Source organism: Plecotus auritus (assembly GCF_963455305.1).
Source record: "Plecotus auritus genome assembly, chromosome: 5".
Taxonomy (NCBI): Eukaryota; Metazoa; Chordata; class Mammalia; order Chiroptera; family Vespertilionidae; genus Plecotus; species Plecotus auritus.
In genome coordinates, this window is record NC_137776.1 from 47666254 (window position 1) to 47692065 (window position 25812).

Below are 25812 nucleotides of genomic sequence, written 5' to 3' on the forward strand. Positions count from 1 at the left end.
GAGCAGAGAAAGCATATGTCCTTGATGAGGTCCGGACTTGCAGCCTGAAGCTGGGCACCTCCTCTGGAGAGAGAACAAGGAAATCACAGTGCTGCAGCCACCACGACTTCCAGCTGCCCTGCAAACGCTTCCAATCTATCCAAAAAGGTGAATGTACCTGCCATGATCCCTATCGACTCAAGGAGTTTTAAAGCTGAGAAAAAGACACCTAAGCAATTGACCAGAAAAGAAGTAACCTATATTCTCTGTGTTTTATTGATGTTAATGAAGCTGATCATTTTGAATCTATACTTATGCCACTATTAGCTTTTCTAAATATATATTCGGAATCTATACTTATGCCATTGTTACCTTTTCTAAATATGTATTTGGGAATAAGAATATTGTGGGGCAAGACCAAAGACACTTATTAGAATGGCAATATTTAGCCCAGGTACTTGGATTAATAGCCCAGCTTCATACCAGCTCCCTGAAAAGGGAAAGAAGAACTCATTTTGCAGTAAGTGCAAACCCTTCCCCCACATCAATGTGGCTATCTAAGTGGACTGTATCATAACTAATCCTGTTTGGATAACATTTTTTGTAAAATGCTAATTCATTTGTAGCATTTGCTGTCCCTGTTCTTGCAGAGATGGCAACGAGTGGTTCTTCAATGGTCTGTGTGGAAATGGGAAGACATTTCAGAGATGCTCCAGTGTGTCTGATCCCATCAGTGAAAAAGCGATCATGTGCACACGCTCGCCTTTGTCCTGTCGATGTGGTCTTCAAAGAAAGTAGGCAGGACGCAGACTTGCCTTTCTGGTCACTGCTCTGGTCACTGTCGGCAAGTGACTACCCCCCTAAGTAAGCCATGACATTTCTCTATGCCTCAGTCTCTTCACCTACAAAAGGGGATGATGACATTTGGACCCCCAAGTCCCCACAGTTCTGGGCAGGTCAAAGAGCTTCAACAGGATATGCTGAAGGTTCTTTAAAAACACCAGACAACATATCTATGCCACGGGGCTTAGACCTCAGCCTGTCGCTCTTGGCTTATGAACATGTGCAATCTTCTCCTCAGGGCTGTGTGAACAGTGCCACTGTAGGACAGCACAGATTCAGAATGGTTAAGATAAACCAATTAAAACTGAAGGTCAAATCCACTACTCACTTACATAATCAGAAAGAGGAGAGAAAAGAAAGGCAAAAAGATTTTTAAAGAAGTCCTGAGCTCTGAGAGGCTCTGCTGTGTCGCCCTGTAAAATCACAGGGCTGGGCCCACACGGTCTCCTGGTCTCCCGTGTTTGTGTGCAGACTGCCTCTCTCGTCCCCTGGCCGCCCTTAGCACTGCCAGGCTGAGGGAAGGAAGAATGTGCTCCTTGTACCGGGAAGGCATACATTGTCACAGTTTCCATAATCATCTCCTTCCAAACATGTGAAGGCATTTGTCCTTTGCAACAAGGCTATTCAGGCTCCGAGGGAAAGTGGCTACACTCTGAACCAGGAATTCATAAGCAACCTTTTACCAAATCTTTCTTCAAAAGGGAAGCTTTTCCAAATTAAGAGACACCAGCATTTGAATACTGGGGATTTGGATATCCTGGAGAACCTTCAAATTTTTGGCAAAAAAAAAAATTTGAAGCATTTGGCAAGCCGATACGTATATAATGTCAAGCAGCACTGACTTCTTTGTTTAGCCCCGGAAATCAGCCTCTGTATGGGATCTACACTGTTTGGCTCAAGAAAATTGTCTGGCTGGGATCACTGTGCACCCCACCTTCCTGCGCCCCCAGCTCCCTGCATTCAGAAAGGAAAGACGTCTCCCAGCCACAGGCCGCATTTAGCATTTTATTTTTAGCATTGTGGTGATACCAAAAACATGGACGTAAACAGGAGGTTGTCAGGCCTATCTAAATAGCAGAAGATTAAATTCAGGTCAGGGAGAAATCTAACTGGCCCCCGCAGTAAATAAATTGTTTCCCATGAAGTGCTCTTAAATAGAATATTTATAAGATGCTTGCTTTTTCTGATGTTTATGGAGGTGATTTTCATGTACCAGGTTAGCTCGCCTTAGGCATTTTACCAATTTTATTCAGGCTGAGTTGGAAGTGCGTGTGCCTACTGCCCTCTACTGGTGAGAATGCATCATGTTGGACACCGACTTCAAGGGCCTCCTGAGACAGAACTTTCCACAACAGAACTTTGCGACACCGAAGGAGGCACAAAGTCTGAGTAGTACAGAGCAAAAGGGGGTCGCGATTTCGGCCCTGGCATCAGTGCTGTGAGATGTTCATTTATATAATGATTTCAAATATGACAAAAACAGAATGAAATTCATCTTTTACAAGAGTGCGATTATTCTTAAGCCCCCGTGGTTGGTCCTAGTGCACAAGGCGACCCTATATCTTACTTTTCTTTTTAAGGTGTAGACCGAGAGAATAACATGAAGATGCAGCTCCAATACTTTTCTCTTCCCACGCTAATGATACTTACTGGGCTGCTATTTTAATAAATTTTTTTAAGAGCTGAACACGCTTGCTGGGCTGGGAACAAAGGCAAATCTCGGTGACAACCCAAAACTGAATTTCATTAAATCTCCTCAGAAACAAATCCAAGTTTGCTGTGGTCTTTTTAAAATTATGCCTTCCAAATGTGTGATAGATTAGCTCCAGCTAGAAGAGAAAGGAAAACAATGTCACTTCTTTGCTTTTCAATCAAAACACCAGCGAGGCTTCTCTCTTTGTCAAGACAAGTCAACGCTGGTCAGTGAATGTGGATGTAATCAGTGGCCAGGATTCCGCCTGTCCTCTGGGCCCGAAGGGCTTCAATGAGGCTTGTGAAATATATTAACAAGCAACTAGGTGCTGTTGGCTCCATGCACTCAGGGACACAGACCTTACTGTAAATCATACAGATTTTTCTTTAACACTCAAAGACTTTATGACAGGCTTTCTTAATAAACTGAGTATTAAAACAATGATCATGTGGTTTCCACATTGCAGCCCGCATTAACATTTGCAGCTGAGCGATGCCAGCAGCGTCCGCGGGAATGGCTGTGTACCTGCTAATGCTCTCAATCAAGCGGCTTACCTCATGCACGCAGTTGAAGAGTTCCCAATCATAAATTGTCATCTGGTATGCTAAATCTTTCGAGCTCATCAGTTCAAAAGTTCCCACTGTTCCGACAGTTGGGCCTTCCTGTTCTGGCAAGGGAGTCTATGAATAATCATACAAAAATATATCAGCATCTCAAAACAGCCGAGCACTTGCTGCTGACTGCTTTAAGGAGGGGAAAGGATTCGGGTAAGGCTTTCGGAAACATCTTGTAACTTTGCTTTTACCCAGAGGGCAAGGATGCCTTCACTCCCAACGCTCACTCACCCCGGTGCCCTCTCTCTGGTCATCATCGACACACTGATCAGTTTCACTGGCTGGAACATGTGGACGTCACAAGTCAGGTTCAGAGCAGCGTGACGGGGAGGGCTCCTTCCTGCCTGGGCCTGGGAGCTCCCTGGAAACAATGCCTTTTCTCTGGTAAAGATGTGAGAGGTTCCTGGAGGCTTTCCCCTCCTATTTCCACGCAGGCACAGCTATCTAGCCACAGGGCTGGTTACTACCTACCCGGCCGGGGCTGGTGACTGTGGTTGAGTTGCCACAGCTCCATCTCTTACAGCACGTCGCCTGGGGTTACAGGTGACGGGGCTCTGGGTGCTGCGATTCATCCCCTCTCCGGGAGATGCTGTGCAAAGGACGATTCTCACATGGGCCTGGTGGTTTGGGCAAGGTATCGGCAAACCAAACTCCACTACTCTCTGGAAGTCCCTCAGTCAGAACTTTCCAACCAACTTACTTATGTCATTTTACTTTATGAGAAGTGATTTACAGTCCTTTCTTTAGTAAAACAAATGATTCATATACATTGGAAACATGTATAAAATATTAACACCTATCCCTCTATAAGATATGTACAAAGTTATAAAAGTCATAGGAAGTGAACAAGCATTTCCTTCATATCATGTATGCCACATATGGATATTCAGTATTTAGACTGGAAGTACTAACACTGTACAAGTTGTACCACCATCATTATTATCATCACCCCTAACCGTTACACTCTATAAATGCCCACTGCATTCTGGGCACTAAAGAAGTGACATATTCAGGATGTGGGCGGTCCCTGCATTTGAAAGTTGGCATCTAAGAGAGGAGTGTGCCCTGACCAGCAAGTACCGTCCTGCACATCAACGGTCAACTGCTGCCGTTCATTTGCACGTATACGGGGCAGACAGAGGCATCAACACACACCCGACTCCCAGACACACAGATGACCGGGTGCGAGAACGTGAACGGGCTTTTGGAGAGTTAGTGGGCATTTGGAATGAAGTACGGGCTAAAGAGGTTCTTGGAGAAAGACGCCGGGCTTTGGAAGACGAAGCAGACAAACTCTGGGTGGGTTAGAACAGCGTGGATTTCCCTGAGCATCCGGATGGTCTGCTATAGCTTAAAGATGGCCAGAGAGGCACCGAGGTGGGGGCGCTGCCGTCAGTCTTGCTTGGCAGGAACACAGAGCTCAGGGCCAGCTTTTAGAAAGCCTTTGGGTACAGGATGAGGCGTTGGGGTTTTGTGATAGGCCAGGTTAGTGCCAGCTTCGCAGAGTAACAGATTCTAAATCTAAACCCCACTCTAACTACAGACTCGGATTGATTCCCTAACCTCCCAAATGTTGGTTACCAGCTCGGGCAAGTTGAGATCACAGTGCCTAGGACCTAGGCATGCTGCGAGGACTGAATGGGAGTAATTGAAGTGTAGCTCATAAGCACAGTGCCTGGCACAGGGGAGGCCCCTTATTCCGCCCCCTACTCCCATTAGCCCCCTTCCTAGATGTGTGGAGCACTGCGAAGGTGCAGGACCCGGTGATCAGTGCACCTGGATGTAAGAGGGGAATACTGTTGTTCCTGATTTGCTCTCTGCGGGGACAGAGGGCAGGGAAGACAGACAATGATGTCCAAGTCCTGAAACTTAGGGAGCCAGCCTGAAGCTGACAGGCAAGTAGCTTATGGACATAGGTAAGGAGGGTGGCTTCCAGCAGGTAGGTGTGAGGTAGAAAAGCTGGGGAAGCTTTAGAAGCTCGGTCTGAGGACGCCTCTCAGGCTCAGACTGGCCCTGCACTTTCTCCCTTCCTCTCACAGTTGCAACTGTGACCACAGCCCCTCTGCTCCTCTGTGGAGCTGCCCTCCCACTCTATACCACGGGTCCGCTCTCCTCAGTGGGCCCACATCCCTGTCTCTTGCCCTTGAGGCTTCAGGGCTTCCCATAGAGGGGACACATGAACCCAACAACTGCAGGGGAGATGCCAATATAAAGCAATAGGCAAAGTTCTTTTCCTTGTGGATACGGGTCTATCATTCCTGCATCCATTTTGAGAGAATGACAGAAAGCCCTGTTGAATCTTTGCCTTTTTTCAGTGGGCAGGGCTCACCGAGCGAGCCTGCTCCCTTTTTGGCCAAGGACAGGCTGACCCTTTCCCTCCGTGAAACTCCGATGTGAGCAGCCACAGGCTCCTCTGTCTAAGTGGGGAATGGACTTGCTGACCCTCAGCCCAGAGGAGCATCCCCTCAGGCCATTGCCGCGCGGACATCCCTGTGGGAACTTCCTACAGGGGAGGCCCAGCGGGGCTTCTGCAGGGTCTGCGCTGCACACACAGACCTGGAAACTGCCTGCCCGGAGGTACCGCACACCCAGACTCCTGCTCTGCTCTTTGTGGAGAGCTGGTTTCTTTGTTAGGCCTGGGTGGTGGAGACTGAGAGGATAGCACTGTTCCCCTCCCACTTTCCAAATGAGGAAACTCAGACCTAAAAAGGATGTGCTGATTGTCAGTGACAAAGAGATGGTGAAAGTAAGCTGCCATCCCAGCTCCCCTTTCTCCTCGTGCTCCCACACAATGCGTGACTCACTCTGGGTTCTCACTGGCCGCACTAAGTTCTCATTCCACGCTGGTGTCCCTCATTGTGCGGTGAGTCCCCAGAGCCACAACTATCTACAATACCTGGAGTGACATAGCAGGCACTAAATAAACATGGAAGGAACCAGTGAATGGATCCAAGTAGAACCAAACCACAGTACGGTGGGATCTTATAATAATTGGCTCTGTACTATGCTTCAACAAAATGTCAAGAGCATTTATAGCTCCAGAATCCATGCCCGTAACCAACTAGGACAAATCGCTGGCACTCTACTAATTCCAGAAACACAATTTAGCACCAGGATTTGTTCTGTGCTTGGCTGCTTGTGTTAGTCTCATAGTAACTGTCATAGGGATGCCAGTCCAGGGCCACACAGGAGCTAGCACAGCACCGAGCGCAAAACAGACACTTCCTAAGGGTATGCCGATGGCGCCCAGGCTTTGGCCAGCATTCTGGACTGCAGAGTGGCCCTGTGCACCACTGTTCCCAGAAGCACTGCCCGTAAAGAATCTTTAGAAAGCTGGAGAAGGAGCTGCACATCTTCGGTTTTGTGAGGCCGGTCAGTTAGTCTGACGGCATAACTTGCAGAAAAAGTTAAACAAGTTCACGTCCCGGGTGCTTGTTGCAAAGTAAATTCCTTTCAATTGCTCAGGCCTTAAAATGGAAGACGAGCAAGGACTAAGAACTTGTAAGGCTGTGGGATGATGTGCAAATAAACAGAGGCTTACAAGTTAGTATCTGCCCCACAGGGAGCTGGAGACAGTCCACGAGATCGTCTGGAAACCACGGCCTGCGCACTGTGGCCAGGAACCAGCTGGCAGAAGAGGCCTGAGCATCATGTGGCCAACTCATCCCGCAGCACCCCCAGCGGCGGCACTGAGCGGGCTTCTGACGGCTTTCATTTCCAGGCAAGGGCAGCATGACTCATTTACAACATCACTGCTGCCTACTCCCTCAATGGGAAATATTCACTTTTCAGAAAGCAGATGATGTAGATGACTAAAAGACATGAAGAGGACAGTGAGCAGACTCAGATCCTATCGTGCTGGTGGTGGAGGAAAGGCAAGGGGGCTCGTGAGCCGTGACCCAGGAGGGAGCAGTAAGAGGACTAAGGCTGCGTGGCCAAGTTCCTCTCCAGGTGAATTCAAGATATTGCAGAATCCGCTGAGTTGTGCCAGAGTGTGCTAAATGGCTCTCCCCAACCCAGAACGCCGGAATTATGAGAAGGAAAACAACCTCTAAAAGTCCAGGGAGGGAAATCTTGATTTACCTATAATATCTAGTTCGAAACTTGAAGGTATTCATGCAGTGATGTAGTTAAATGCTACCCCCAAATGCAATGCAATTCACCCCTAGCCCCTGAATGTTCAAATTTGGAAAAACAAGTCCTCTATCCTCTGAATTGTACCAGGCTTTGTAAGGTATCCACCCTGCACACACACAAGGTACTTTAATAGCTACTCGCCTCCGTGCCTAATTTTTATAGGACAAATAGAAATGCACCCTACCACCTGCATAAAAGAGAGTAGGCGCCTCAGTTATTAGCACGGACCAATCAATCCCGTATTCACCAAGAGCTCTGTGTGGCTGGGAACCTGTGTCTCAGAGACGTAGGGAAGACTGTTGGCCCCTGGTGTTTCCTACACAGGACAGTCACTTTTGGGGAACAGTAATTTTCAAAGACTGGAGAGGGCTTTGCCAAAGTATGATGAATCAGAATAGTTTGTTTTAAAATTATTTTTATCCTGTTCTAACTATTCATATTTTAATATTAATAATTAATTTGAAGGTATTTCAAGGAGGTTAATTACTACAGAGTTCTGAAAGCTGAATTATGCCCCAACAGTGGTGCTAATTGGCTTATTCCACAAAGGAAAACCTAAAGCTCAGAGCACCTCAAATGAACACCTGAGGCTTACCCAATAAACTGCAGAAAAGGAAAGAAACCAAGTAGCATTCGAGATTTTTTTAGCAACTAGGTTCAGCATGACTGCCAAGTGAAGCTGCAGACAAGTTTTTCTGATTGCAGACGCTGCTCGGAGGGGCCACCCACACCTACCAGTGAATCGAATTGCTCTCGCGGGCAAGCAAACAGGCGTCCATTAATGGTGAGCGTCGTAAATACTGAAACATCATTAGGTTTGAGCACCACCTTTTCTGTGAACATAAAAAGCATGAGATTGCCTATTAAATGCATCTGAGATTTGCTGCACTGCCCTAATCACACCAACAAATTGCCAGCTCGGTGAATTACCGGGACACGCAAAGTGACTGCATAAAATACAGCGCTGAAGGGGCCCGCTGAATAAAAAGGCCACAGCGCTCACACAGGCACTCGGCACTCAGGATGCCATCAGAAAGAACCAAAAAAACAGGTCTGCAAATACCCGAGGGTCAACTCACCCAGTTCTGTGCTGCAGCTGTAATTACATACAAAGCCACACTTGCTATTTATATGACAAGTTATCTTTCCGGGTGGGAATCACACCCAGGCTTTGGAGATTGAAAGATCACTTTTGGAAAACATAGGCAGAGGGTTCTGAGACCCCATATGACTTTAGATGCAAAGTTTATTGTTATTTTTCACTTATTTCTAAATTCGGACAGAGGACAATGGCATTACCTGCATTAAGCCTTCTGTGTTTTAAAATTAGTTCATTTGTTTATTTAGAATTTACTACATGCTGGACACTACTCCAGGCAACGAGGATACGGAAGGAAATGATGCAGAAAAAAATCTTAGTTCAGAAAGAGCTGACATCATAGTGAGGAGGCAGTGACCAAGACACTTGTATTATCAGAGGGTGAGAAGTGGAGAAAGGAGGAGGCCAGGCAGCACGTGCAAGGGGGAAGGGTACAATTTCAGAAAGGGAATCGAGCAGAGGAAGGGGTCCTCAGGGAGCCACTGCCATCTGGGTGGAGCTGAGGAAGTGAGTGGCCGATCAGGACAGCCGTGGGAAGAATGCACAGAGGGTGGGCTACAGGGACAGAAATGGGAGGAGAAACATTGGGATAGTCCATCATGCACTTCAAATTCTACATCAGTAGCATCATTTGTCTTCAAAGGGGGCAGAAATGGCTCCCCTGATCCTGAAAGGTTCCCCAAAAGGCTGTCAAATCATTGCTGGATAAAGGAACCTTACTGCTCCTTCCTCCTGGCTCTCAGCCACACATGCTATGCTGACCACTCCTAGCCTCTTGCTGGCATGGACTGTAATGGTTTATTTAATTTACCTCCTCACCGGCTTGGGAGCCCCTTGGAGGCATAGGCTGTGTCCAACCCTCCTCTTCCTGTCACAGACACACTGAGTGGCCAGCAAATATATGATGAATGACATTTCAGGAAAGCAGAGAATAATCAAGTAATCCCATGGGGAATATACTCCTCCTGTGGTTTGATGACCTAGGTTCCAGGGCTACCTCACGAGGAGGCGGACCATCATCAGCTGAGAAGAACTAGCCTGTGACCAGCTCCAACTTCAGACTTCAGCGTGTCATGCTAGACGCTCTCTTAGGGTCCATTTTTCTTAGAGCTCCAAGGCCTTGAGCATTTTTTCTTTAGGGTTTGTATGGAAAGAACTCCAGGTTGACATCCACACCAGAGCCCTCAGCTCTGGCTGCCTCAGCTCGATCACTTCCCTCTTCCTGCTGTAGAGTGGGCACTTACCCAGCTCACTTCTAACCACGTGACCTCCGTTATTCATGGCAGGACACACAGCACCAACTTGTCCCTTTGGATCAACTTGGAAGGGCCACACTCTCTCCTGGTGGGGTTTGTGTTTGGATGGGATATCCCATTTCGCAGAAGCTCCAAGTACTAAGTGAGACTGTTACCTCCTCCAGAGCTCATCTTAACGATGATCAGGCCTTCCCCGGAGCCCAGCTTGTCCGCAACTGCGCTGATGACTTCCCTCACCGAGGCGGCCACCGGCACCCGAATGGTTGTGTAGGTGTGGTCCATGCAATAGACCTTAAACAGAACTGTTGGGAAGGCAGCAGCAATGTGGTCAATCGGTCTTAGGAGTTCTTAAGAAAACCATAAGCTATGCAAAATGCTTAGACATCCTCCAAAATTTGCATCATCTTGCCTTCTTACTATTATATTTATTGGGGCTCATCTACACCTATGCCTGTCCCCTTCTTAAATTTACCCTTAGCTTTGGTCTAAGAATAGGTGCATGGTCTCCAATTAAAAAACAATAACTGCCCAGTAGGTGTGGCTCAGGGGTTGAGCATCAACCTATGAACTAGGAGGTCATGATTCAATTCCTGGTCAGGGCACATGCCTGGATTGCAGGCTCAATCCCCAGTAGGGGGTGTGCAGGAGGCAGCCAATCAATGATTCTCCCTCATCATTGATGTTTCTATTTCTTTCTCCCTCTCCCTTCCTCTCTGAAATCAATAAAAAAAAAATATTTAAAAAACAAAACAAAATAACAACAGATTACTTGTGAAAACCCACAAACAGATCATGAGGAAAAATGAGAAGCATGGTTCAGTCACTTTTCTGGGTCTGCCCCTGTCTGGGAGCCTTTTTTTTCTCACAAGACGGGCTGTGCTGTGTTATAGGCTGATGACCAGGTTACTGCTGCCTGGTGTGGCGGGGGGAGGGGGGGGGAAGGGAGGGCCAACAGTGACACCTCTGCAAACAGGAGCGCTTCTGCCTGAGGAGTCAACACCGGCTGCCGGTGCTGCTCTCTTGGTCACTGGTTTGTATACTTTGGGGCCGGGCCACATAGCTTGGGTGGCCTTTAGGTCAGCAGATACGTGTGTGGCACCCACAGGCTCACCTCTGAACACACAAATCCTGGAAGCAATTCTAGCTACTGCAACGCATGGGTTTAGAAGCACTCCTAAATTCCAAGGTTCATTTGTGAGTTAAAATAAAAAAATTTGGTCATTGTTATTAGTTTCATTTTGTTTTGTTTTTTGGAAAAATCTTAAACAACCAAATAATAATGGCCATCCTCTGCACCTCCTTGGTGGCTGTTCACGCAAGAGGCTGTGCTCGGGGCCAGGGCCTCCCCTGGGGCAGGAGCCCTGCTCTGCAAATGACTCTGGCCCCCCACCTCTGCCAGGCATCGGCAAAGTGCCACCTACTTTCCTGCCGGCTCTTCCCAGAGGTGGGCAACCTTCACACCTGGTCCCTGAGATGACCTTCCTTCCTTCCCAGGACAGGTGGTAGGGAGAGAGGCAGCGTCAGGAAGTGTAGATGAGCTCCTCAGCTCCAGGCACAGGGTTCAAGAACATAAATAATCGGAATGCAAAAGGGCGCCCCAAGCAAACCATTTGAAGTGCAAAGGGGCACCCCAAGAAAAGCTATTCTGTGGGTCCACGGTGATGATTCCCAGGGGAACATTTCATTCAAATAATCAAAACAATCCTGAGCTGGGAGAGAATCTCACCTTCGTCAGAGCCACGGATAGGCTGGCGCTTCTGGGCTCTCTCATCGCTTGTGTTGAAATGTTGCAAAAGAACTTTGTGCTGCAAAAATAATAACAGTAACTGCCTTAAAGGGAAAACGACTGGTGCACATTTGCAACTCAAAGGAAACACACCTGAGAAGCAGTCAGAAATGAAGAAAACATATTTGGTATTGATGAAAACATCACTTCTATGCATTGCAATATAACATGTCTGGAGAACTTCATTTCATAGGGCACAGACAATTAAGAATTCTAATCCATCGCCACTTACCTTCTTTTGTGGGTTCTTTGCATCTTCTGAACTACGAGAAACAGAGAGCACATTATTTAATACCGTTGGTACTATTATTTGAAACTAGAGGCCCAGTGCACGAAATTCATGCACGGGGGCGGGGGGGGGGGGCGGTGTGTCCCTCAGCCCAGCCTGCACCCTCTCCAATCTGGGACCCCTCGAGGGATGGATGTCCGACTGCCCTCTCACAATCCAGGTCTGCTGGCTCCCAACTGCTCGCCTGCCTGCCTTCCTGATTGCCCCTAACCACTTCTGCCTGCCAGCCTGATCACCCCCTAACCACTCCCCTGACAGCCTGATTGATGCCTAACTGCTCCCCTGCCAGCCTGTTTGCCCCTAACTGCCCTCCCCTGTAGGCCTGGTCACCCCTAACTGCCCTCCCCTGCAGGCATGATCCCCCCCAACTGCTCTCCCCTTCAGGCCTGGGTCCCCCCCAACTGCCCTTCCCTGCAGGCCCGGTCACCCCCAACTTCCCTCCTCTGCTGGCCTGGTCACCCCTAACTGCCCTCCCCTGCAGGCTTGATCACCCCCAACTGCCCTCCCTTGCAGGCCTGGTCCCTCCCAACTGCCCTCCCCTGCTGGCCTAATCACCCACAACTGCCCTCTCTTGCAGGCCTGGTCCCTCCCAACTGCCCTCCCCTCTGGCCATCTTGTGTCCACATGGGGGCAGCCACCTTGTGTATTGGAGTGATGGTCAGTTTGCATATTACTCTTTTATTAGATAGGATTGCTTCACTTGTATATGACTTTAATCTTATGTTAGAAAATGAAACCACAGCATCCCTTCAGGAGGTGATCTGAGCCTTCTCATCTTAAAATGAAGAGACCAAAGCATGCAGGACCCAGCAGAGAGATCAGCACTTGCCGCAGGCAGATCCCCAGCAGAACTGATGTGAAAAGCCCTGGTGTCTAGGTCTCAAAGTCTACCTAGCAGCACACTCTCTGCAGTGTTTAATCCGTGGCTCAGGAACGGCATGTGAAAACCTATGTTTTCACTGAGAGGACACAAATATCAACAGTTTTGGCAGTAGAAAGTGAATGTTCCCTTCAAACTTCCTTTCGATGCCACTGAGCCATTTATGACTGCATTCACTGCTCTGAACCACAGGGACTCAAGTTTACTGAGTTAGACGCCCCAAAGAAGGATATTTTCCTCCTTGGGCTTCCTCGTGGCAGCTTCGCAGCCTAGGAGGCAGCTGAGCAGCATCTCAGTGCCTTGTTCCCTCTGGCCTCATCGCAGCACCCACACCCGAGGCCCAGACTGCTCAAATCAGGGCACTGCATGGCCGTTGAAAAACCAGCCTTCACCTTGCGGGGGGCAAAGGACTTCGTGGCAGATGTTTGATGGTGAGCAGGCACTTCCGTGATGGAAGCACACCCCAGAGCCAAGCCCTTCCTTACATTTGCTTGACAATCCTCTCCAGCTCGGGTAGCTGTTCCTTGAGGGCGGCGATCATCCGGGCATCATCTGACACAGACACATAAAACTCCTGTAATTGGCAAAGGTCACAGGCTTTTAACAAGCATCGATAAGGCACGCAGTTCTGTCAAGAGCAATGAAGACGTGTCCCTGTGTCACCTGCTTCGCTAGCCTCTCCAGACCAGGGTTTCATGGACCCAAGACAAAAAGGAAAGTGTTAAAATAAGCCGGAAGTCAAAATTGCAAGTGAGAAAAACATTTGGAAATGAGGTGGCAGTTGTAGAACACTGTGCATGTCATTAATGCCACTGAATTGTATACACTTAAAGAGGGTTACAATGACAAATTTTATGTTGGGTATATTTTACCACAAAAAATTAATTGCAAATGGATTGTTTATATGAAAGGCAATGTAATACAATGCTTTGAAATGAGTGATTTTATAGTCTTTCTCCTCGATATTTTTTCAGGGGAATTTTAATATTATTTTAGTATTTGTTGGTTTATTTAATATTCACCACTAGTTGTAGTTAATTGTCGGTGGTAAAATTGCAGGCAGGGCCTTCAGCACTGTGCTAACTTTACATTGAGTCTGTGCCACCACCTCAGGTCTCTTTGCTGAGGTGCTGGGAACAGTCCTGACCCCAGAGCAGCGGCGGCAGAAGCAGCTGTGCCCTGTTATGCTCAGGAGCAGTGGCCTCAAAGCCAAAGATGGGAGCTGGGGCTGGGCCAGCTTAACCGCCACGTGGGCCTTTACTCCATGGGTAGAGGCCACAAGTCAAGTCATGATGCCAAGCTACTATTATTCCTTTACACTTTCAAAACACTCCATTTCCCAGCCTTAAAGGACTCTGAGGTCCACCCCTCCTCCTGCCTCACCTGTCTCGGCCTGATAAACGATATGATCAAAAGGAAGATAAGGGGTATGTTTCTTTTGGATAATTCATTCTTGAACAGACAGACTGATAAAGTTTGAAATAGAAGCCTCATTGTGTTTTGCCTACACAGAAGCGAGGTCCTTATCTAGGCTTTGAGGACAGAGTGAGTCATCGAGGAGTAAATGCCAGCCAGGGTCAATGCTGAATGTGGGCTGGGAGCCCTGGGAAAGAAAAGGGAAGTTCAGCTTCAAAGCAGTCAGTGTTTACAAGATAAATCAAGTCTCTTCCAAGCCACCTCAGGGTCTCAGTAAGCCTGTATAATAAAAGGCTAATATGCAAATCTACCGAACGGCGGACCGACCAGTTGCTATGACGTGCACTGACCACCAGACGCTCAATTCAGGAGCTACCACCTGGTGGTCAGTGTGCACCCACAGGGGGAGCGCCGCTCAGCCAGAAGCCCTGAGCCAGGCTCACTGCTGGCGAGTGCAGTGGTGATGGCAGGAGCCTCTCCCGCCTCCACAGCAGTCGGACATTCCCCCAGGGCTCCAGGACTGCAAGAGGGCACAGCTGGGCTGAGGCCCCCCTCAACCCCCAGTGCACGAATTTCATGCATCGGGCCTCTAGTTCCTCAATAAAATTATCTGCTCCCCTCTACTTGAAAATCTTCCATTTGATCTAGTAATCCTGTGTCTAGGAATGTAACCAAGAATAGACCTACATGCACAAAAATGTTCACTACGCTATTCTTCTAGGAAGGTGAAAATGGAAATGATGTAAATATTCAGTAATATGGGAACAAGTAAATATACTTGTGGCAGAGCTACTCAAAGGTCATTAGAAAGACTGCACTGATATGGGAAAATCCGTACATGAAGTGAAAAAAGCAGCCTGCGAAATGATGGGCATTCTGTGCTTACCACCATGTAAACTATACAAAGAAAAAGAGACTATTAAAATTATATTAAAATGCTACCAAGTATTGCCCTGGCTGGTGTGGCTCAGTTGCTTGAATATCATCCCATGTACCAGGAGGTCGTTGGTTCCATTCCTGGTCAGGGCACATGCCCAGGTTGTGGGTGCGATTCCCACTAGGGTGTGTGCAGGAGGCAGCCCATCGATATTTCTTTCATCGATGTTTCCATCTCTCTCCCTCTCCTTTCCTCTCTCTCCACAATCAATAAAAAACACATTTTTAAAATGCTACCAGTTATTGAATTAGAGTGATGGGATAATGGATGATCGTTTTCTTTACTTTTCTTGTAGTACCTTTCTGATAAAGGAACATGTTAACAAAGTCTAGAATTTGTGATTATAGTCCCTCCAGGGTAGTCTGTGTATTACAGGACAGAGGTGTATTCTGGGAAGGGGCCCCCCCACTCCACCCCCCATGTACCTCCAGGAAAGCCATAGCCACATCATCCTCTTGTAGGAGGTCCCCGTACACGGCGGCCCACTGCAAAACCAGGCGGACGACTCGCCTCTTGTTGTTGAGGGCATAATCCATTTTCTCCTGCTCCGTACCTTGCGAAGGCTGGGCGTGGTAAGTTCCAAGGAGTCAAGGAAGAAATTAGCCATTTCACACTCCTTTGACTGTGCTACTTGCAAAGGCAGGGAGTGACAGATCCCAGCGTCAGAGAGCCAGCCTTCTGCACGGATACATTTCTTCCCTCAGGCCCTCACAAAATCTCCACCCCCACAAAAGTTCTGGACCAAATGAATACAACCCTTACTGAGGACTGCTGACCTTGACCCGATAGTTTCCCAAGAAATTAGACCCGCCAGGCTCCACCCGGACTTGCGTGTGGACAGGATTCTTGTGCCGAGCTCTGGCTTTCATCAGGATGTACCACATTCCCTGCGTGCCCTCCACCTGGCCCTTCATTTCTCGGGGTGGGAATGCTTCCCACTGCCCCTTGTCTCTGGGTGCCTTGCCATCTCTTGTTGGTCCCCACAACACTGCACACATCTCCTTAATCTCCTTCATTATATGCATTTCAGTGAAAGCCTTCCAAGTGCTCATCTAGTAACTCCAGAACCATGACTGATACAAAGAGTGCGTAGGGAGGGGGGTTGGGGGGGTTGTGAGGCTGGAGGAAGATAAGCTCAGCCGTATGAGAACGAGGAAAGATTCCTGCTGTATTGATCTGGTGAGGGTCTCAGTTTTTATACCATTCCTTCTTCTCTTGTCTGAAACCACAACTAACTCATATTGGCTTTTTGTGCATTTATGGCTAGCCATCTTAAATAAACTATTAGTTCTCTGAGACTTCAGATGATACACTATGGCCTTGTATTCTAGACAATACCTAGCACAGGGACTTTTATCTAGAAATTTTATTTGTTTATTAATACAACAAATGCTTGATTGAGTGTCCACTACATGTGTCAGGTAAAGGTCCCTGTTTTCGGCGTTTATCCTTATGTGGATTACAGTAAGGAGACTATAGTATATGATCAGGAAAGATTTTAGACTAGACATACTGTTCCTTTTTCAGTGACTATTACAGATAATTGGTTCGCAGAACGATTTCCCTCATTATAACTTACACTGTGACTGGCACATAGAGTACCACAATCAAGTTCTACTTCATAGTCTTGTGAGAGGAAAGGATCGCTCCCTTTCTGCAAGTGAGCGCACTGACAGTAAAGGAGCATAAATGGCCAGGATTACATAGTGCGGATCTGGAGTGGGTTTTGAACCCAGGACTCCTAATCCCAGCTAGTTTTCTTCCACATCACACAACAGCCCCGTGCCTCAGCTGCCTAGCCCCATGTCTCAGACCTGCCTACAAGACTGTCTGTGCCTTCGGTTCCCACCAGGACTTCAAAGGCACTGCAGAAAACTGCCTCCTGGCTGTGCTGTGCTTGAGAACTACACCAGTGAAAGGCCTTTTCTAAAGACTATAAATAATCATGATCAAGGTAAATGACAGAACCTTAAAGCCAAGATGGACTGCATGTAAATGGGTTGCAAAATAGCTTTCATAAATTGAGCACGGGAGTCATAAAAAAGAAAATTGCTTAACCTGTATTGCTACAATTCTCTCTGAACTTACAATAAAAAAAAAGGGAAGAAAGATCACTTTATGTGAAAATTATTTCCTTTCTGATTAACCCTTTGGTCTCTTGATTGTCTACACACATAACTCACCCCGCCCCCCCCCCCTCCCAAAAAAAAAAAAAAAAGAATGGCAATGCTGGGCACATTTTATGACTATTTTTTATGGTAACTAGCAGCATAGTTAGGTACATGGAGGTTACAAATTAATGATTCCTGACAGATTATAAAAATATGTACTGGTTCAACCAAGAGTCAGTGAGAAAAGGAGTCTTTCCTACTTGAATGGGGCTGAAATGGTTTGAAATTTCAAGTTGATATCGAGTGGTTATAAGTCTAACTTTCCAGGTTATCTGGATTTGGATTCCAGGAACCAACACAAATGCTTGTGTGTTGGCTACAGAGGTATGAGCAGCACACCTGTGGCTACCCTCTAGGGCCCTTGTAGGATGACTAAATCAACGTGTCTTTGAGGGTCAAGACAAAGGTTTTCCTTTCCTCTTTCCTCTTGGGAAATTTGTCTGCTGTCAACAATGAAAGATAGACTATCTGACTGGAGGGATTAGCATGCTAACACTTCAAATGTGTCAAGAGCTTGACAGTTTATAATAAGTATGCTTAATGTGCTCATAGGATCCTATATGCTCTCTACAAACTTCAGGGGAAATATTTACAGATGAGGAGACTGAGGGCCAGGGAGATCTGTTCAGCCTTGGTCAGTGAGTACATGGCAGGCTTTACAAATCCAGACAAGGCTCTTTCCATTATCATCACTCCCACAGCCCCAAATAGTGGCTATAGTGACATTAGTGCTTGGGTTCATGAAATTATTAAATAATTTTATCTGAGGGGCAAAAATCCAAGTTTCCTGGAGCTGACTCAGCGTGATGGGAAGCTAAACCAGAGTTGAGTGAACACTGCTTGTCAGGAGTAACTCCCAGCCTCCTAGGAGCTGGAACTCACCAAATCTGGGGAAAGAGGCTTTCTTTAATGTCTCCTAAACATTAAGCATTTTTGCCTTTGGAAAAAACAAAGAGAAGCATTGCTTTGTTTCACAAAGCCTTGCCTTTCCCCTTACAGATGTTGATTTACTAAAATAGAGGTGGGGTAATACTACTTTTATAGCTGAGTTCACACATGTGCCCTCCCTAGGCAACATACCATTCCAGTCCTGAGCAGGCTGCTGAGTCAGGTTCTTAAGGGACACAGAGGAGACTTTATATGTAATTGATTACACCTGAAATGACACAGGCGAGTTGCTGGGGCTTCTATTCACACGATCTTCTCAGGCTTTTAGGAGATTTATGTGATTTTTAGATTTTATTAAACACCCACAAAAAAGGTGGAGAAAGGAAAAAACACACAACTATATACCCTTTAGGTAGCAGCCAAAAAAAATAAAGAACATCTCACCAGGTCCCTTGTATCAATATGATGTCAAAATGCAACCTAAGAAGAGTAATATTTCAAATGTAGTATGTTCATGAATTTAAACACATCCGGCTAAAACTAGAATAATGCATTGTCCATTTGCTGCAGTAAGTACTATTTGGAATAAAAATCTAACTATTTTTCAGGATGTATAACAATTTAGAAAGGATTATCAATGCATTCCACACACACAAGGTATTTTTTAACATCTGAAGAACACTATCTGAAATATGTAATTGGTTAATGTCTATGTTAAAAGTAGATTAGTAGAGAAGTAAAATATACACTATTCCAATGATTTTATCAAATTATCTGGAAATACTTGCATTGAATAAGACCATGATTTCTGATATCATGAAAATTGGGTTCAGGTAAGAAGTAATATGGCTGCTTGAATTCATAGAGAAAAGAGACACAGAAAGATAACACAGTTTTGGCATCTCATGAAGTGCTTGGTAAAAGTCTAAAAGAGAATCTAGAATTAGTCACTAAATTGTTATTTTAGACACAACTCTTAAAAGGCCATTATAGAGGAGAAACCAAGATGGCGGCATAGGTAAGCACCTAAACTGCTGCCTCGCACAACAATTTCAAAGCTACAACTAAAAGACAGAACGGACACCATCCAGAACCACAGGAAAGCTGGCTGAGTGAAAATTCTACAACTAGAAGGAAAGAGAAAAGCTCACAGAGAATTGGAGGTACGGCAAAGGGTCTTTGTGCGTGCAGAGAGGAAGGGTGGCTGAGAGCATGGCTGACTTTCTCTGGTGGAAGGGGGAAGGAAGCCCCTGACCGCACTGAACCCCAGTTCTGACTGCAGTGAACCCCAGCCCCGGGTGAAACCCCGTGGACCCAGGCTCATACAGGGGGAGTCTGGACTGTCAGAGAGAAAGGCACCCGGAGACTCGGAGACCCGGGGGAGACCCGGGGGAGCCCTGGCAGGCAGGGTTCTGGAGGCGCGCGCACCAGTGTGCACAAAGGCTGCGAAGGTTGCCACAGGCTTTCCCTAGCAGAAGGGAGTCCGAAGCTCCTGACTGCACTGAACCCCAATTCTGACTGCACTGAACCCCAGTTCCTGGCGAGCCCCTGGGGATCTGTGCTCTTACGAGGGGGGGGGGGGGAATCTGGACTCTCGGGCAGAGACTCGGGAGCCGGGGAAGGCAGAGGTCTGCAGACGCGCGCATGCCAGTGCGCACAAAGGCTGCGGAGGTTGCCACAGGCTTTCCCTAGTGTAAGGAAGTCAGAAGCTCCTGACTGCACTGAGCCCCAGTTCTGACTGCACTGAACCCCAGTTCCAGGCGAGCCCCTGGGGACCCACGCTCTTGTGGGGGGAATCTGGACTCTCGGGCGGAGACTTGGGAGCCTGGGAAGGCAGAGGTCTGCAGGCGCGCACGCGCGCAAGGGCAAGGCTGACTGGAAGCCAAGACTGTCTGCTCCACCCTGAGACTCCACCCCATCCAAGCTGAGCACAGAGGCTATTGCATTTTGGCAAGTCTAATCCTATATGGCTGTCTCCAGCAACGAACTTCTCCCAGCGTAGACACAGCTGATCCTTACAGCCAACTGGCCTGGAGATCAATTCCTCCCAGTGATACCAACAACAATCAAGACTTAACTACAACAAGGCTGTACACACAGTCCACAAAGGGGTGCACCAAGAGTGTCCACCTCAGGTTAACTGGGGAGGCCAACCCACTGGGCCATATAGGAAACCTAGCACACAAATCTACCCTACAAACTCAGGGAAGCAGTGAAAATGCGGCGTCAAAGAAACAGATCACAAATGAAAGAAATGGAGGAAAACAAATGACTGGATATAGAATTCAAAACCACGGTTATAAGACTTTTCAAGAATATCCTAGAAAAGGCTGATAAATATAACGAGACCCTCGAAGATATGAAAAAGGACCAACTAGAAATTAAACATACACTGACTGAAATAAAAAATATTATACAGAGACCCAAAAACAGACTAGAGGAACACAAGAATCAAGTCAATGAATTGAAATACAAAGAAGCAAAAAACACTCAACCGAAAAAGCAAAAAGAAAAAAAAATCCAAAAAGTTGAAGATAATGTAAGAGGACTCTGGGACAACTTCAAGCGTACCAACATCAGAATTATGGGGGTGCCAGAAGTAGAGAGAGAGCAAGATACTGAAAACCTATTTGAAGAAATAATGACCGAAAACTTCCCCCACCTGGTGAAAGAAATAGACTTACAAGTCCAGGAAGCACACAGAACCCCAAACAAAAGGAATCCAAAGAGGACCACACCAAGACACATCATAATTAAAATGCCAAGAGCAAAAGACAAAGAGAGAATCTTAAAAGCAGCAAGAGAAAAACAGTTAATTACCTACAAGGGAGCACCCATACGATTGTCAGCTGATTTCTCAACAGAAACTATGCAGGCCAGACGGGAGTGGCAAGAAATTTTCAAAGTGATGAATAGCAAGAACCTACAACCAAGATTACTCTACCCAGCAAAGCTATCATTCAGAATTGAAGGGCAGATAAAGAGCTTCACAGATAAGAAAAAGCTAAAGGAGTTCATCACCACCAAACCAGTATTATATGAAATGCTCAAAGGTATTCTTAAAGAAGAGGAAGAAGAAAAAAGTAAAGATAAAAATTATGAACAACAAATACATATCTATCAACAAGTGAACCTAAAAATCAAGTGAATTAAAAACCTGAGGGACAGAATAATCTGGTGAATATAATAGAATCAGGGGCATAGAAAGGGAGTGGACTGATAATTCTCAGGGGGAAAGGGGAATGGGGGAGTTCAGGAAGAGACTGGACAAAAATCATACACCCATGGATGAGGACAGTGGGGAGGAGGTAAGGGCAGAAGGTGGGGTGGGAACCGGGTGGAGGGGAGCTATGGGGGGGGAAAAGGAAAAACAATTGTAATAATCTGAATAAAGATTTATTTTTTTTTTAGAAAAAGGCCATTATAGTCAAAGTGGCCAACTCATCACTAATACTGAGATGATTGACAGAATTATAGAATTTGTGAGCGGCAAAAGCCCTTTGATTGTATCTCCTTGAAAACCACCATTTTAGAGGTAAGGAAATTGAGATAGAATGAGGTGATTTTTCCAAATTTATCAATGGAATTCTTGGGACTAGAACTCAGTTCTCTTATCTCCCTCCCTAGTACTGTTTACCTGTTTATGCTGTTGTGTTTTATTTGACATTCATATTTTTTATGCTAACATATATTATACAGCAGAATTAGGTTAGATAACAGGGAAATCCATCTGAGACGTAGAAACTGATCCCCCCAAATCCTCAAAGACAACGAAGTACATGCAAGAAATCAAGAGTTAAATGTTGCAGCCTTGACAATCTGATGTCAGGGGAGCACAGAAATTTTAACTGATTATATCCTCTTGGCTATAGTTTTAACCAGTTCTCTTGTCCAATATCTGTTGATTTAGAAAGCAGCAACTCACCACTACTAACCAAACATTCTTAAATCTACTGGCCATTCAAATCCTAACTTGAGGTTTCTCTTGTTATGGCATTAAGACTCCTTACCATCTGGCAGCATTAATTCCAAATCTTTAACAGCAGGAACCATGTGGTAAACTCACTGTGCATCTCCACATTTTCTAGTCAAGGTCTGGGCATATGAAAACATAAAAAGCCTCAAGTGTTTGTTGATTGACTGCTTACCTTAAACAATTCAATCACACTCTTTGGAGTGCAATATATAATGCAATTTTCTAAAAAATAGAAGACTTTTTATCTTACCACAGCTCTCTAAACCCTTTATCTAAATTATCTGAAGTTCCATCTTGTTGCAATGTCAGCAAAATCATAGACACATTCTAAACAAGATCATGCTCAGTGTCACCAGGCTGACTAAACACAAACACCAAAATGTCTGGTACATTTTTTAAACAGAATCATTTAGTGATCAAGTATTTATTATAGGAGCACAAACTCTGAGTGACTAAATCTTCATTGAATCGTACCAGCTCTTTCAGCAACATGTAGCTGCACCTGAGGACGAATTGGACCTGCTTTCAATGAGGTATTAGGACTGAGAGTCGGAAAAGGAGAAGGCCACAGTGTAGGCTATGGGCTTCCTACCCTGCCAACAGCAGGCTTAATATTCCATTGAGTCATTTTCCTCATGCTGGCTCTGCCGTTCAAACACTGTAATTATTTCATATATTTTTACCTAGTTATTATCTTACTCACCACAGGCACCTGTAATTTTTCTGTATTTCTTTTTTTTTACTGCTCATTTACTTATTCTTAATTCAGCTAATAATGGTTCCATGTATTAAAATGATCATGGGGAAAGTAAGTGAAAACCTCCTAGGATGTAGAGGCAGCAGATTCATTACAGCCTACAACAGGGAATAAAATATTATGTATACTTTTTGCAGTAAGTATATGCTAATTATGCAGCTATTTATAAAACACTTATCAACATTCAAACTGGTACTCTTCAATATTGTTGTTTTCTAAAGCCCTGCTTTGCATACAAGATCTCTGCTTGCAGCTGAAAACAAACTTTGGGGGTCATATGCCCACTGACTAGACAAAGCTTTTGTATATATATATATTTTACCTTATGCCACATACCTCATGATGGTATAATAATTTCTTCATGTGGGCCAATATATTTACATTTACTGTATAAGGGGCGTTATGGTTTATAATGTGCTTCCACACACATGGCCTCATTTGGTCACAACAGCCTGGGGAGGTGGGAAGGACAGGTGTAACTATCCCTGTTATATAGACAGGGCTCAGAGAGGTGAAGGATGACTGCTGAGTGATAAAGCTTGTAAGATGCAGGCCTTCTGATTTCAGACCTCTTGCTTTCCCACTATACTATGGGCCTCCTTCCTACCCTGCTTGCCTCTGTGGAGAATCCAAACATCCTGAGCATGGAGCCTGTTCCCTCTTTGATACAACATGTCCTAGGGAATGCACGTTCTGGAATTAGACCACTTGGGTTCCTATCCGGGCTCCCCCACTTATAAACTGTGAGACTCTTGGTCAGTTATGAACCATTTAGAGCCTCAGTCCCTTCATCTGTAAACTTCAGAGGACTGTTGTTAAGGATGAGATGGGACAATATTGGTAAGCCATGTAGAACAGTATCTGAGACATATTAAGTGCTCAGTAAGAGTTAGCTATCATGATCACTATAGACCCACTTCTGGAAATAATTTAAAATCCTTTAAATGGTTGGCTTTGGAATTTTAACTGTGATGCTATTCCTATCAACATAGCTGTCCTGGGAGCAATTTCTGTGCCATCATTTTCTTTAGATGCCTCCCATCTCCTTGCTCAGAATATGTTTTTTTTCCTACTGGGTTCAAATCTTGTTCTAACACCTACCAGCTATGTAACGTGGGGCCAATTACTTCACTGCTCAGTCTCACTTCTTATTGTAAAGAGAGTATACTTCTCACAGTCTTGATATGAGGCTGAGAAAACATATGTAGAACAGTTGGCAGAATATCTGATAATACAACCTTTTTTATTTCAAAGAGCACATCATGTTCATATCATTATTAAACCAAGTCTTCCTTCCTTATTGGAAATAAACTCTTCACTTGCATATCTGCAGAAGTAAATTGCTCTGATAGTGACATACAGACCACACACTTTTCAGAGCCGAATGGAGGCTACAATGGTAAAATTTGGCTCCAGCAAAATAAATTTAAGATAACCATCTTCCTTAGGAATCTAAAATATATTTCTAAAAACCTGGCTTCATCTAGATAATAAGAACCTGATACTGTTTTGGTATCAATAAGAAAAGCAAATTTTAAAAAATGTTTTTTTTTTTTTTTTTTTTTTTAGAGAACCCCAGACAACTTCTAAAGAGAACATCTCCAGGTCAATGTTACATAGGAATAAATGATGGAGACCCTGCTTTTTCAGTAGAAAATCTGTTGTGTATTTTGTTCCTGTATAAAGGATGTAATACATATAAAAAGTTTCAGCTAAAACTTAGTGACAAATCTGGATTCTATATATTTATTTTTTTCCTTTTAATTCAAAAACCTAACAATTTTTCCATGCAAAAAGTATAGAATTTGTATTGACTATTAAGTCAAAAGAAATTAGGATAGTAAGAGAAAATATTTGACCGACCAAAATTATTGCTGTATTTAAATTTTTACAAATTTAAACATGAGCCATTTGTCACTTAAGATTCTTTCAGCTATAAGAACTATCAGTCCTAAACAACAGAGACCTGCATTTGTTGACATAACAGAGAATTTATTAGCAGGACATTATTAGTTTCTGTCATCATAGACTCCATTTTCTTTCCTGACTACTAATTTCAGCTTCTTCATAAGGCTCGTTCCCCTAACATCTGTAGAATGACTGTTGCTGGCATTGGGGCTACAGACTTCCTGTTCTCTCTCTTAAATGTTGAAAAAGCTTTTTACCCAGAAAGCCTCTCTTTGAGTCTCATTGTACCAGTGTACCTTGGGCCTGCAATTTGAGAACCAATCATGGTCAAGGGCAGCCACCTACTATAAGCAGCTAGAATGACCAACGGAGATCACATTGACATCAGGGAGTCAACTACAATGTCCACTCCAACTAGAATCTCATTTGTGCCACCTGCAGTTTCTGCCAGTATGAGAGGAATCGTAGGTGATTATTTGGCTTCCATGTCCTTGATTTCTCCTACATGTAAAATGAAATGAATATCATACCAGTCCTTTTTTTGCCTCAAAGTGGGGGCTAGGTGTCAGAATTATAAAGTAAATGTATGAAAATGCTCTGAATCAAGGATATAGTTATTAAATTCAAAATAATACTAACTTAGTTGTGACCATATACTGAATTGAAAGACTGACTATATTTGTATAAAAAAATATAGCAGAGTGTAGTCATGAAACACAGAAATTAAGACAATCAGAGAGCAATTTGGTAATGAACACCAAACATGTTAATTTATTACATATTCTGTGCCTACTTTTAGAAATTTAAAGCAAGAATATTATCATCTATGTGGGCAAAGATTTAGCTGGAAGGACATAGATTCATCCCATTATATTTGTTACAGAAAAAATGTGAAGATAATTTAAATATCCAATAGGAAGAGGCTAAGAAAGTAAATTATGACATATCTGCCATATAATATTGAGTCATTAAAAATGATAATGTGTTTTTCTCGTGCATCTTTGTCACCTTATGTTGCCCAGCACTATATGACACCTGTAAGTGCCCAATAAATGTTTCTGAAATTACCTGAAAAAATGATGTACTTATATATATATATACATATGCACATACACATACATATATACACATACATATATATGTACACACACATATATATACATATATATATATACATATATAT

The 25812-nt window shown here is 44.9% G+C and overlaps 1 protein-coding gene across 12 annotated transcripts in view; it reads right to left on the bottom strand.

Annotated features, from left to right (window-relative positions):
• RAPGEF4 (Rap guanine nucleotide exchange factor 4) overlaps positions 1 to 25812 on the bottom strand; it is a 270049-nt gene that overhangs the window by 23477 nt on the left and 220760 nt on the right. For all 12 annotated transcript variants that reach the window (XM_080671018.1, XM_080671014.1, XM_080671010.1 and 9 more), the window contains 8 exons: positions 15355 to 15505; positions 13062 to 13150; positions 11640 to 11670; positions 11348 to 11426; positions 9777 to 9923; positions 8002 to 8099; positions 3070 to 3195; positions 2473 to 2651 (listed from right to left, as the gene is read on the bottom strand). In XM_080671018.1, coding sequence (XP_080527144.1) covers positions 2473 to 2651; positions 3070 to 3195; positions 8002 to 8099; positions 9777 to 9923; positions 11348 to 11426; positions 11640 to 11670; positions 13062 to 13150; positions 15355 to 15505 — 900 coding nt within the window. The remainder of the gene's footprint in view (positions 1 to 2472; positions 2652 to 3069; positions 3196 to 8001; positions 8100 to 9776; positions 9924 to 11347; positions 11427 to 11639; positions 11671 to 13061; positions 13151 to 15354; positions 15506 to 25812) is intronic.